The sequence below is a fragment of the Ovis canadensis genome, chromosome 2, assembly GCF_042477335.2.
Source record: "Ovis canadensis isolate MfBH-ARS-UI-01 breed Bighorn chromosome 2, ARS-UI_OviCan_v2, whole genome shotgun sequence".
Classification (NCBI taxonomy): Eukaryota; Metazoa; Chordata; class Mammalia; order Artiodactyla; family Bovidae; genus Ovis; species Ovis canadensis.
In genome coordinates this window covers 198,272,915-198,287,706 of record NC_091246.1, presented here as the reverse complement: position 1 = coordinate 198,287,706, position 14,792 = coordinate 198,272,915, and the positions used below count along the sequence as shown (strand labels likewise).

General features: G+C 42.7%; 1 protein-coding gene across 1 annotated transcript; it reads right to left on the bottom strand.

The window, feature by feature from the left end:
• Positions 1–11,276: 11,276 nt before the first annotated feature.
• Positions 11,277–14,017, bottom strand: TEX51 (testis expressed 51). Its single transcript, XM_069573763.1, has 7 exons — positions 13,819–14,017; positions 13,650–13,724; positions 13,303–13,392; positions 13,058–13,075; positions 12,891–12,974; positions 11,685–11,760; positions 11,277–11,598 (listed from the first exon to the last, which is right to left on the bottom strand). Exons 1-7 carry the CDS (start codon positions 14,015–14,017, stop codon positions 11,277–11,279), a joined length of 864 nt encoding a protein of 287 aa, XP_069429864.1.
• Positions 14,018–14,792: the final 775 nt, after the last annotated feature.

Genomic DNA, 14,792 nt, shown 5'->3' with positions numbered 1-14,792 from the left:
CCTCTAGGTCAATGTTAAACACTCCAACATTTGAATCATAGGAGTCACAGAAGAAGGAGACAAAAAGAAAGGTCATGAGAAAATACTTGAGGAAATAATAGTTGAAAACTTCCCTAAAATGGGGAAGGGAATAGCCACCCAAATCCAAGAAGACCAGAGAGTTCCAAACAGGATAAACCCAAGGCTAAACACCCCATGACACATAGTAATCAAATTAACAAAGATCAAATACAAAGAGCAATATTAAAAGCAACAAGAAAAAAGCAACAAATAACACACAAAGGGATTCCCATATGGATAATAGCTGATCTTTCAATAGAAACTCTTCAGGCCAGAAGGGAATGGCAGGACATACTTAAAGTGATGAAAGAGAAAAACTTACAACCCAGATTGTAGTACATATCCCATTGTACCCAGCAAAAATCTCATTCAAATATGAAGGAGAAATCAAAAGCTTCGCAGACAAGCAAATGCTCAGAGAAATCAGCACCACCAAATCAGCTCTTAAACAAATGCTAAATGATCTTCTCTAGACAGGAAACACAGAAATGCATTATAAATGCGAACCCAAAACAACAAAGTAAGTGGCAACGGGATCATACTTATCAATAATTGCCTTAAATGTAAATGGGTTGAATGCCCCAACCAAAAGACAAAGACTGGCTGAATGAATATGAAAACAAGACCCCTATATATGCTGTCTACAAGAGACCCACCTCAAACCTAGGGACACATACAGACGGAAAGTGAAGGGCTGCAAAAAGATATTCCATGCAAATAGAGACTGAAAGAAAGCAGGAGTAGCAATACTCACATCAGATATAATAGACTTTAAAACAAAGGCTGTGAAAGAGACAAAGAAGGACACTACATCATGATCAAAGGATCAATCCAAGAAGAAGATATAACAATTATATATATATATGCACCCAACATAGAAGCACCGCAATATGTAAGACAAATGCTAACAAGTATGAAAGGGGAAATTAACAATAACACAATAATAGTGGGAGACTTTAATACCCCACTCACACCTACGGATAGATCAACTAAACAGAAAATTAACAAGGAAACACAAACTTTAAATGATACAATAGACCAGTTAGACCGATTGATATCTATATGACATTTTATCCCAAAACAATGAATTTCACCTTTTTCTCAAGCTCACATGGAACCCTCTCCAGGATAGATCACATCTTAGGCCATAAATCTAGCCTTGGTAAATTCAAAAAAATTGAAATCATTCCAAGCATCTTTTCTGACCACAATGCAGTAAGATTAGATCTCAATTACAGAAGAAAAACTATTAAAAATTCCAACATATGGAGGCTGAACAACACGCTGCTGACTAACCAACAAATCACAGAACAAATTAAAAAAGAAATCAAAATATGCATAGAAATGAATGAAAAGGAAAACGCAACAACCCAAAACCTGTGGGACACTGTAAAAGCAGTGCTAAGGGGAAAGTTCATAGCAATACAGGCATACCTCAGGAAACAAGAAAAAAGTCAAATAAATAACCTAACTGGACACCTAAAGCAACTAGAAAAGGAAGAAATGAAGAACCCCAGGATTAGTAGAAGGAAAGAAATCTTAAAAATTAGGGCAGAAATAAATGCAAAAGAAACAAAAGAGATCATAGCAAAAATCAACAAAGCCAAAAGCTGGTTCTTTGAAAGGATAAATAAAATTGACAAAACTTTAGCAAGACTCATCAAGAAACAAAGGGAGAAAAATCAAATCAATAAAATTAGAAATGAAAATGGAGAGATCACAACAGAAAGCACTGAAATACAAAGGATCATAAGAGACTACTATCAGCAATTATATGCCAATAAAATGGACAACGTGGAAGAAATGGACAAATTCTTAGAAAAATACAACTTTCCAAAGCTGAACCAGGAAGAAATAGAAAATCTTCACAGACCCATCACAAGCACGGAAATTGAAACTCTAATCAGAAAACTTCCAGCAAACAAAAGCCCAGATCCAGACGCCTTCACAGATGAATTCTACCAAAAATTTAGAGAAGAGCTAACACTTATCCTACTGAAACTCTTCCAGAAAATTGCAGAGGAAGGTAAACTTCCAAACTCATTCTATGAGGCCACCATCACCCTAATACCAAAACCAGACAAAGATGCCACAACAAAAGAAAACTACAGGCCAATATCACTGATGAACATAGATGCAGAAATCCTTAACAAAATTCTAGCAATCAGAATCCCACAACACATTAAAAACATCATACACCATGACCAAGTGGGCTTTATCCCAGGGATGCAAGGATTCTTCAATATCCACAAATCAATCAATGTAGTACACCACATTAACAAAGTGAAAAATAAAAGCCATATGATTATCTCAGTAGATGCAGAGAAAGCCTTTGAAAATATTCAACATCCATTTATGATAAAAACTCTCCAGAAAGCAGGAATAGAAGGAACATACCTCAACATAATAAAAGCTATATACGACAAAACCACAGCAAACATTATCCTCAATGGTGAAAAATTGAAAGCATTTCCCCTAAAGTCAGGAACAAGACTAGGGTGCCCACTTTCACCGCTACTATTCAACATAGTTTTGGAAGTTTTGGCCTCAGCAATCAGAGCAGAAAAAGAAATAAAAGGAATCCAAATTGGAAAAGAAGAAGTAAAACTCTCACTGTTTGCAGATGACATGATCCTCTACATAGAAAACCTTAAAGACTCCACCAGAAAATTACTAGAGCTATTCAATGAATATATAATGTTGCAGGATATAAAATCAACACACAGGAATCCCTTGCATTCCTATACACTAACAATGAGAAAATAGAGAAATTAAGGAAACAATTCCATTCACCATTGCAACGAAAAGAATAAAATAGTTAGGAATATATCTACCTAAAGAAACTAAAGACCTATATATAGAAAACCATAAAACACTGGTGAAAGAAATCAAAGAGGACACTAATAGGTGGAGAAATATACCATGTTCATGGATCAGAAGAATCAATATAGTGAAAATGAGTATACTACCCAAAGCAATCTATAGATTCAATGCAATCCTTATCAAGCTACTGAGGGTATTTTTCACAGAGCTAGAACAAATAAATTCACAATTTGTATGGAAATAGGAAAAACCTCGAATAGCCAAAGCAATCTTGAGCAAGAAGAATGAACTGGAGGAATCAACCTGCCTGACTTCAGGCTCTACTACAAAGCCACAGTTATCAAGATAGTATGGTACTGGCACAAAGACAGAAATATAGATCAATGGAACAAAATAGAAAGCCCAGAGATAAATCCACGCACCTATGGACACCTTATCTTTGACATAGGAGGCAAGAATATACAATGAATTAAAGACAATCTCTTCAACAAGTGGTGCTGGGAAAACTGGTCAACCACTTGTAAAAGAATGAAACTAGAACACTTTCTAACACCATACACAAAAAATAAACTCAAAATGGATTAAAGATCTAAACATAAGACCAGAAACTATAAAACTCCTAGAGGAGAACATAGCCAAAACACTCTCCGACATACATCATAGCAGGATCCTCTATGACCCACCTCCCAGAATATTGAAAATAAAGTAAACAAATGGGACCTAATTAAACTTAAAAGCTTCTACACAACAAAAGAAACTATAAGCAAGGTGAAAAGACAGCCTTCAGAATGGGAGAAAATAATAGCAAATGAAGCAACTGACAAACAACTAATCTCAAAATATACAAGCAACTCCTACAGCTCAATTCCAGAAAAATAAATGACCCAATCAAAAATGGGCCAAAGAACTAAATAGATATTTCTCTGAAGAAGACATACAGATGGCTAACAAACACATGAACAGATGCTCAACATCACTCATTATCAGATAAATGCAGATGAATGGATAAGAAAGCTGTGGTACATATACAAAATGGAGTATTACTCAGCCATTAAAATGAATACATTTGAATCAGTTCTAATGAAGTGAATGAAACTGGAGCCTATTATACAGAGTGAAGTAAGCGAGAAAGAAAAATACCAATACAGTATACTAATGCATATATATGGAATTTAGAAAGATCCTAACAATAACCCTGTATGTGAGACAGCAAAAGAGACACAGATGTATAGAACAGTCTTTTGGACTCTGGGAGAGGGAGAGGGTGGGATGATTTGGGAGAATGGCACTGAAACATGTATAATATCATATATGAAATGAATTGCCAGTCCAGGTTCAATGCATGATACTGGATGCCTGGGGCTGGTGCACTGGGATGAACCAGAGGGATAGTACGGGGAGGGAGGAGGGAGAGGGGTTCAGGATGGGGAACACATGTATACCTGTGGTGGATTCATGTTGATGTATGGCAAAACAAGTACAGTATTGTAAAGTAATTAACCTCCAATTAAAACAAATAAATTTATACTAAAAAAAAGAAAAAAGGGATAGAACTCAAAGTCAGAAATTAAAGAGAAGACATTTCAAGTGATACCACAGAAATACAAAGGATTGTAAGTGACAGGTACGAACAATTATATGTCAACAAATTGGATAACCTAGAAGAAATGGATAAATTTCTAGAAATACAGTACCTATCAAAACTGAATCATGAAGAAATAGAAAATTTGAACAGACCAATAAAAAGTAAGGAGACTAAATCAATAGTTAGAAAGAAAAGCCCAGGAAAAGATAGTTTCACTGGTGAATTATACCAAAGACTTAAAGAAGAATAACACCAATCCATCTCAAAGTTTTCTAAAAAAATGAAGAGGAGGGAACACACTTAAACTCATTTTACAAGGCCAGCATCACTCTAATAGAAAGCTGAATAAGGGTACTATAAGAGAAAGAAACTACAGGCCAATATACCTGATAAGCTATAGATGCAAAAATTCTCAACAAAATATTAGCAAATCAAATTCACCATCACATTAAATGGACTATACACCATGATCACATGGGATTTATCTCTGGGTTGCAAGGATGGTTCAGCATATGAAAATCAATTAATGTGTACACCACATTATAATGAAAGATAAAAATCATAAAATTATCTCAATAGATACAGAATAAGCATTTGACAAAACATCCTTTCATGATTAAAAACACTTAACAAAATTTGGTATAGAAGAAATATACTTTAACGTAAAGGCCACACATGACAAGCCCACAGATAGCACCATACCAAAAGGTGAAAGATTGAAAGTTTTTCCTCTAAGATCTGTAACAAGACAAGAATGTCCATTTAACACTTAGTACTGGAAGTCCTAGCCAGACTAATCTGGAAGAAAAGAAATAAAAGTTATCTAAATCAGAAAGTGAAAAGTGTTAGTTGCTCAGTTGTGTCCGACTCTTTGCCATCCCATGGACCGTAGCCTCTGTCTATAGACTTCTCCAGCAAGAATACTAGAGTGGGTTTCCATTCCCTTCTCCAGGGCATCTTCCTGACCCAGGGGTCTCCCACATTGAAAGCAGGTTCTTTACCATCTGGGCCACCGAAGCCCTATCCAAATCAGAAAGGGAGAAGTAAAACTGTTTTGGCTTACAGATGATCTGATCTTATACATAGAAATCCCAAGATCCCACCAAAAACCTTTTAGAATTAACCAGTGAATTCAGTAAAGTGCATTGCATCACACAAAATTAACAGACATAATTATTTCTTTTCTATACACTAACAACATTATATTTGAAAAAGATATGAAAAATCCCATTCACAATAGCATAAAAAATACTTAGGAATAAATTTAACTAAGCAGATGAAAGATGTATACACTAAGTGCTATAATACTTTCATGACAGAGATTGAAGACGACATGAACAAATGCAAAGAGATCTCATGTTTTTGAATTGAAAGAATAAATATTGTTAAAATATCTGTACTACTCTAAGCCATATATAAAATCAATTCCAATGACATTTTTCACAGAAAGAGAATGGCAGTCCTAAAATCTCTGTGGAACCACAAACAACCAATATAGCCAAAGCAATATTAAGAAGAAACAAAGTTGGAGGCATTGTACTTCCTTATTTCAAACTGTGCTACTAAGCTATAGTAATCAAAACAGTATGATACTGGCATAAAAACAAACCTGTACTAATGGAGCAGGTTGACAGTACAGAAATAAGCTCTTGCATATTACTTGCATAGGCAAGTAATATTTGACAAAGAAGCCAAGTGTAGTCAAAGGGAAATGAACTTTTCAATAAGTAATGCTGGGAAAACTACATAACGGCATGCAGAAGATTGATATTAGCCCCAATCTTATCACTCACAAAAATTAACTTGAAATGGATTAAAGACTTGAAAATAAGACCTGAGACTCTAAAACTCTTAAGCAAACAAACAAGCAACAGGAAAAAACCTCCTTGGTGTTGGTCTTAGCAGTGATTTTTTTTTTTTTTTTGCAAAGGCAATAAAAACAAAAATAATCAAGCGGGACTATATCAAACTTAAACGCTTCTCCACAGCAAAAGAAACCATCAACAAAATGAAAAGGCAACATATGGAATGGGAGAAAATATTTTCAAATCATATATTAATATCTAATAAGAGGTTAGCATCCAAAATATATAAAACTCATATAACTCAATGGAAAAAAAAATCCAAACAATTCAATTAAAAATGGGCAGAAGATCTGAATAGACATTTTCTTCATGGGGTCGCAAAGAGTCGGACACGACTGAGCTACTGAACTGAACTGAACTGAAATGCAAACAAATACATGAAAAGGTGCTCAGCATCACAAACCATTAGGAAAATGAATATCTAAACAATGGGGTATCACCTTATACCTATTAGAATGGCTATTATCAAAAAGACAAGAATTAACAAGTGCTAGTGAGGATGTAGAAAAAAGGAAATCCTTATGCACTTTTAGTGGAAATATGAATTTGTGTAGCCACTATGGAGAACTGCATGGAGGATCCTAAACAATGAAAAATAGAACTATCATGTGATCCATACACCCCACTTCTAGTTATATTTCCAAAGGAAGTGAAAACAGCCTCTTGAAGACGTATCTGCACTTCCATGTTCTTTGCAGCATTATTCACAATAGCCAAGAGGAGGAAACAACCCAAGAGTCTGTCAACAGATGAATGGATAATGGAATGTTATTTAGCCATGAGAAAGAAGGAATCTCTGCCATTTTTAGTAACACGGATGGAAACATGATGGCTTTATGCTAAGTGAAATAAGTCAGACAGAGAAAGACCAGTACTATACAATATCACTTATATGTGGAATCTTTAGAAAACAAACTCACAGAAACAGAGTAGAATGGTGTTGCCAGGGGTTAGGGGGTAGGAGAAAGAGGGAGACTTGGTCAAAAGGCACAAACTTCTAGTTAAAAGACAAATCAGTTTTAAAGCTCTAATGTACTGCTGCATGGTTATGATAGTTCATAATACTGTATTATGTACTTGAAACTTGCTAGTAGATATTAAATGTTCTTACCACAAAAAGTAGTCGTATGACTTTATGGAAGGGATAGTTAAGGCTGCGGCAGTAACTACTTTGCAATATATAAGTATATAAATTCAACACATACTCCTTAAACTAACACAATGTCATAACGTCAATTTTATCTGAAAAAATATTTTTGGATGCATCATCCAGTTATTAAAATTTATAACAGATAACTCTGATATACGGATCCCTTGTAGACTTATTTCTATTATCTGCTTTTTCTCTTGATCTTGTTTTTGTGTGCCTGTTAACATTTATTTGAATATTAGGCCCTATAAATGAAACATAGTAGTGGCTCTAGATGGTATCATTTTCCTTCCGAAGGTATTTACTCTCTCCTTCAGCAGTGATATGGAGGAAGAACAGGTCTCTTCAATTTTGTCAGAGACTGAGGGGCCGTCAGTCTGAGCTCCATCCTTTGTAAGGATTAGTCTGCCGCTGATACACTCCCTCTTTTAAGCTATAGCCTTTCTAACCAAAATACCCTGGGGTGTTTATCAAAGTTTGTCTTCCTATGTGGGTTGTGAAGGCCAGCTTTTATTTCCCTAGCATTCCAATCTGTGATAAATTACATTTCAGATCCTTTCTGCTTGATTTCTTTGTCTTTAGAAATCTTAAGCCTGTGCTGCTTAAGAATGGGGAGGCACCTTGAAGGAGCAGGAAGAAATACAGTGCTTTCTGAAAGCATCCCCCTGCTTTCTGAGACCTCTCATTCTGTGTGGGCAAGCTAGAACTCCAGCTTCTAAATTCGCGGTCCCATGGTATTGCTGAAATTCTCTTGGCTGCTCCAAACATGGCAGTCATTCTTGGCCCAGCACCTCAGCCTCCCTCTTAACCCTATCTGCTGAGCCTGAAAGGCCCAGGGACAGTCATGGCAGGACATGGGCTCAGTGCAGAGAGCTCTCTTCACTTGGGGACCTCAGGCACAGAGGACCTTCTTCATCTGGTGCCCTAAACAGACTTCCTGTCTTGTTCTGGTCTTTGGACATGCTTTATTTATAGTTGCCCTTCGTGGGAGTGTTGGTCTGCTCTGAGCTGCCTGTCACAGCCAGAAGCAGGAGTCCTCCAGAACCTGTATTTTGGTCAACATTTGCCTGACCCCAAAATCCTTAATGTTTCTACTCTAGCAGAAAGCAGTATATCTAGTTTTCATGCCAATATGCCCACAAATAATAAAAAATGTGTTAAGAGATATATGCATACAAACACACAAACTCTTACTTCATATAAATTATACCAGAGTTTCCTGCTTTTACTGCAGGCACCAGAAAACAGTTGCTCTGGATTCATTTGAAGTAGTAGTCTAAGTCCCAATTTAAATACAAATAGGAAAACAAATCATGGCCAAGGGAGTTTGACTTTTTCTAGGTCCTAGGTGCCAACCAGCTTTCATAGACGTGCAGAGAACCACAGACCCCTGAGTTCCAACGACAGTTACTGGGGCTCTGCCCAGTCATTCAGAATGGCTATGAGTAGGTCCTGTTCGGAGAAGGCAATGGCAACTCACTCCAGTACTCTTGCCTGGAAAATCCCACGGACGGAGGAGACTGGTAGGCTGTAGTCCATGGGGTCGCTAAGAGTTGGCCACGACTGAGCGACTTCACTTTCACTTTTTACTTTCATGCATTGGGGAAGGAAATGGCAACCCACTCCAGTATTCTTGCTTGGAGAATCCCAGGGACAGAGGAGCCTAGTGGGCTGCTGTCTATGGGGTCGCACAGAGTCGGACACGACTGAAGCGACTTAGCAGCAGCAGGTCCTGATCATATGCTTTTCCCAACATCTTACGTCTATGGACTCTTCCCTCCTGGGGACTTCAGTCTGCCTCTGACAAAACCCTCTGCTGCCTCTCGCCCAGCCTGCCCTACCCTCCTACTGTGCCAGGAGTCCCACGTGGGTTTTTTTCTCAGGCTTGCTTGGACCCACATGGGCTTGGGATCCCCTGTTATTCTCCCTTTCACCAGCCTCTTATCTGGGCCTCTCCCTTCAGCCACATTTTTTGGGGCTCTTGAACTCTCTCAAGGTCTTCTATACCTCCTCTCTGTATTGCTGGATCCTCAGTGAAAACACTCGTCCCTCCCTTCCATCTTCCCTGGCTTCTCACAGTTGAAGACACCACCTCCAGGAGGCCTTCCTGGATTCCTGGTGTGGTGAGCTGGAGATGCCTGCAGCTGGATACCCACAGCTGCCCATGGCCATGGTGCTTCCCGCCCAGGCTGCTGCTTACGTTCTGTTCTGTTTATGTCTCACCTTGGTCTCTTGCATTCTCCTCCCTGCCCTGCTCAGGGAGTGTACCTTACTGCCGGATAGTGATGCTGAAGTCAGCCTACTTCCAGCTCTGAGGAGGCAACACCAGTAGAACCAAAGGAGACAAGAGACCCTGTTTTAGGAAATGGGCCATGGGCGCCAGCAGGATTTCAGTGGACTGTAGATGGGGAAGGGGACAAGGCATTGATTTTGGACCCACAGTCTGAGCAAATATGGGATGGCATTTATGAACCCAGTGGGCATACCAGCCTGGCTAGAACATTGCATCCCCTGCTCTGTGCTCAGAGGGAAAACAGATGCAGAGAGGGGAATCCAGAACCTCAACATCAGAGTCAGGATTTGAGCCCAGGGTCTGGGCTGCCCATCTGTAGCTCTGGTCTTAGACCTGCTTCCTTTCAGTCCTGGGAGCCAACCTGCAGACCAGGGTCCTAGATCTGGGTGTGGCCTCCCATTCAGTCTCCAGAGAGAGCCTGAACCAAAACTGAGAGGCTGCGGGATGAGTGGGAAGGGGCACAGGGTTGAGGGGAAAGGGCAGAGCTGTCAGGGTCACAGGATTTCCATTTAACCCAGCAGCCTTGAGGGCTGAGAAGGAAAGGGATCTGGAGGAAGATGGAAGAGGACGAGGCAAATCCTCTGGCAGGCAGAACTGGTAAAGTTCACTGCTGGCAGCACCTATGATCCTCTGGCAACTTGGGTGTTCCCAGGTGAGGTCTGCTACTGATGTGACTTGGAACCTGTTTTCTCAGGGTGGGGGGTTCTGCTAGTCCCTGCCTTTGCTGGGGCCTCCAACAGGCCTCTTACCTCTTCTCTTCCGCACCTATGGTCCAAAGACCCTCCTGGCTACAGACCGTGGGGTCGCAAAGAGTCGGACATGACTGAGCCACTAACACTTGCACTTCATGCCTTCCACACCCAGACACAGGAACGTCTCAAGGGGCCCAGGCCATTGCTGCCCTCAGCTCTGGTGTTGAAATCAGGAGAGGCGAGTGTGATTCTGTGGAGTTACCACTTCTGGGACTAGGAGAGAGATCTTCCTGAAAGGGAAGGGTGTTGGGCTGGTGGGAAGAGGTTGAGGATGTGGGACAGTCTTTGTGGGCCCATGTGGGGAGGATCATACTGCCGGCTGTATTCATGCAGGGTCCAGCAGGAAGCGGATGGCACAGTGCATCAGAGTATGAGGAGGGTGTTTTAATAAAAGACATTTACAAAGCATGGGTGTAGAGAAACCTCAAGAGTGAATGCAGTTTCCTGGGCCTCAGAACTTCAGAGCTGTTACCACCCCAGGTTGGAGGGGTTGGGAGAGGGAGAGTTGCCAGAACCCAGAGGTAAGAGAGCTTCCTGACAGCAGCTGGGACCTTTGTTCAGTTGAAGGTGACAGGTGGCCAGCTGGGACCCTGCCAAGAGAGGAGAAGCAGGCCTGCTTCTGCCTCTGACCTCCAGCTGGCCAAACCCAACCAGGAGCAGAAGGCCAGGGGGATTGTTGGCAGTCTGTGCAGTCAGGCAGCAGGGTGGTGAAGGATAGAGGTGGGTGCTGCAGAGGGATGATAGACAGCTATGGGCAGGGAGCACTTTGTGGGTCAGTTGGAGATTGAAGGCTTTGCTCCTGCTCTGTCCCGGGTGCCTGGCCCTGGATGGGTCTGCTCACACTGGGGGCTGATGGTGGCTCTCCTGAGTCCCAGCCCTCGATCCTACACTCCTTTGGAAACCAGGCCCAGGGAACCAAACTTGGGGCCTCTAAACTTTCTACCCCCAGGCAGACACAGCTTTCTCTCCTTGGGGATCCTGGATGTCCCAGGACCTTTTTTGCCTCCTCCTCCTCCTCCTCCTCCTCCTCCTCCTCCTTTTTCTTCTTCTTGAGCCAGAAAATGTAACATCTGGGCCAGGAAACAAGATGGAGATGGGTCAGTCAAGCTGTAGGCATATCTTCCTTGGGGACATAGGGCTTGGAGCAGGCACTCACCCACCTCCAGCTAGGATCACCAGGGGCAGAGCAAAGCCGATGCCCATAGCCCACATGAAGTTCTTCCCAGTCCATGCTGTGGGGAGAGGGGGAAAGGGAGAGCCAGTAATTAGGGAGCAGACAGGGCTATCTCAGCTCCAAGAGAAGACTGCGTTCTTTCCTTCTTTTATTCACCCACTCAGTCATCTGTTTGTAGACACTGAGCACCTACTGTATGCCCACCTACATCTAGAGATGAGTTGAACAGGATCCCTGATCTCTAGGAGGGAAAGAAACCAAAGAGTTTTCTGTGGTGTCCCAGGGGAGCAGAGCAGGGCAGGGCACGGGCTGACCGATCACTGGGAGGGTCGGTGAGCTCCAGGTCAACTAGCTCGGAGCTAGTCATGAAAAGCTTCTTAGGAAACAGGAATTCTGAGCTGGACTTTGAAAGACTAGTAGTTCAGTTCAGATGGTCAAGGAGCCAAACTGTGTTCCAGGCAGAGGACACAGAGTGTTCAAGGTCAGAAGTATGAAGCTGTCTGTCCAGCATGTCAGCAGCTCTGTGTGTCTGGGAAGATAGGGGAGGGTACAGGCGAGCAAGGCCTCTCCAGGTGGGTGTGCTTTATCTGGGGGCCACTGGGAGCCACTGAAAGTTATAACAGGGAGTGTCAGAGGTAGATTGGCTCCTTTAGAGACAGAGTTCTTTAATTGCTGAGTGAGAGGTGACCAGGAGAGGCAGGGAGGCCAGTTAGGAGATTCTGCCACAATCCAGGTAAGAGGTGAAGCTGAGAAGAGGCGTTTGGAAGGATCATATGGTAACATGTTGAAGAATTCTTTAGCAAGACCTGGTGACTACATCCTCTGAGTAAGGGAGGGAGACTCCTGGTTTAGGAGGTTGAGGACTTGAGTGAGACGTTTGCTGAGAGGGGGCTTGAAGGAAGAGTAGATTTGGGGGAGTTGAAATGGGTTTGGACATGTCCCCAGGCACGCTGACTTTAGGGACCTGACAAGCCCCCTGAGAGCACGTCCTAGAGGCAGATGGCTCTTTGGCTCTGAAGCTGGACATGTGGAATCCAGACACCCTGGGAGGTGCTACCTTCCCCAGGGAGGAAGGGGAGCACAAAGGGATCAGGGGTAGACAGAGGACGAAGACATTCCAGACAAAGACAATGGACCTGGAGTGGAGGCAGGGAGGCTGGAGGGCAAGAAGGTTGGTTTGCCACTGACCTGGGCAGAGATCGGGGTCTTGGCAGGTCAGGAAGTGTTTCTGGCATGTGGTGCAACTGATTACCTCCAATGTGGAGCGGATGTCTGTGAGAGAGAATGGGTAGGAGCCTTAGAGAGAGTCAGGTGCCCCTCACCCCTCACCCAGACCTGGTCCCCAAAATACTCACCACAGGACTCATTGCAGGCTGCCCAGGAGGGTGAAATGGCAGAGAGACTGAGATGCTGGGGAGGCAGACAGAGCTGGGAAGGACTGGGATGTGAGCAGGAATCATAGCTGGGAGAAAGTGTGGCTAGGTGCCCCAGGTAAGGGCAGGGGAAGGGCCCAAAGAGGGCTGCAGATTGGACTCTGCCTCATCAGGTCTCTGGGAAGTGAAGGGCTGGGTGATGAACAGGGGCCAGCCCCACCTCTCACCCTTGTCCTTCAGACCCTCAGATACATCCTCCAGCTGCTTGGAAAATTGCTGCTTCAGGACACGAACCTCTTCCAAAAGTGATGGTTTATCTGGGTGGAGCAAGAGGGAAGGGGTGCTTTCGCTGTCTGTTCTATAGGTGAAGTCAATAACCTAACTTTCTCAAGATTAGGAATTCAAACCAGTTTTTTCAGACACAAATTCTATAGAGCACACAGATAGATACTGTGTCCAATCCCACCCTTCACAACACTGCCCCACCACATGCCAGTGGTCTTCAGAGACTGCCTTGGAGGATCAGGTTTTGTTAACCCAAGCCCTGGGGCCCTAGGATGCTAGGCTTCCTCACCATCTCGAAGCTTCTTAATGGCTTTATCTATGTGAGTGAATAATGTTCCTGCTGCTTCCTCCAAATGATCTTGACCTGAGAATGGGGTTTGGGACAAAGTCAGGGGATTAAGACCCCGGGCCAGGTAAAGGGGTCAGCCCTGATCCCTGGGTCTCCTGGCTGGCCTCACCAAGGTACGAGTTTTCAGGAGAAGAATGATTGTCCATAAATAGGGAATGGAGGCTTTGGGAGAGCTCTGCAGGTGGCCCTGGAGTGCCCCAAAGAATCTGCAGGTCATAATCTATTAATGCAGGCAGCTCTTGCCAGCACTGGAGGCAGTTTTTCCCATTGGTGGTGGGCAGGAGACAGCTGAGCAGGAGAAGCAGCATCTTCTGGGGTTTTCCTCTGGTGCCCTTACTACCTCGCCTGGCAGTTCCAAATGGAATGCTGGCACCCTATCCCCCTGGAAACAACATTCTTTTTACAGGACAAAAGTAAATTCCACAGGGTAAGGTAAAAGCCAGTTATGGTGTTACTGAGTCTAAGCTTGTTCTTCTGGCTGCACAAGACAACTTTATTCAGAAAGCTGGTTGACTGAGAAATTGGCAAATTAGTGTTTCAAAATAACCATCTTATTGGGGTCTGGGTGCCAGGTTCTTTTATGGATCAGAGATGGGGGGAGGTGAGGAAAGAAAGTAAAATCTTACAAGTATCTCCTAGAATGGCAAACCTCAGGTAGGGGGTTGTGTTAATTTCTTCCTTCCTGCCATCCACAGGCAGACAGATTTCTGAACAAAGGCACTTCAGCTTACCAGTCAGACAGAGGGGCGGGATTCTCTGAGGCAAGCCATTATGTGTGACTATAATAACCAAAGTGGCCAAAGAAACAGATCTAGCATAGAAGAGTTAAAATTGACTCTTTCCTTTTACAATGGCACAAACCAGGGCTTTGGCATCAAACCAAAGTGAGGACCCTGATATCCTCCTTTGAAGATGGAGTCACTGATCATCATTGGCGATGGCTGAGAGAGATGGCTGTGCCGCCTTGTGATCTGTCCTCAGCTCCCTTGGCAGCACTTACCATATATGGAATAGTTCAACAAGCTGAAATTTGTAGGGCCAGGAGACAGCAGCATAGAGAGAGGGTTGGGTTGCTTGTTCAAA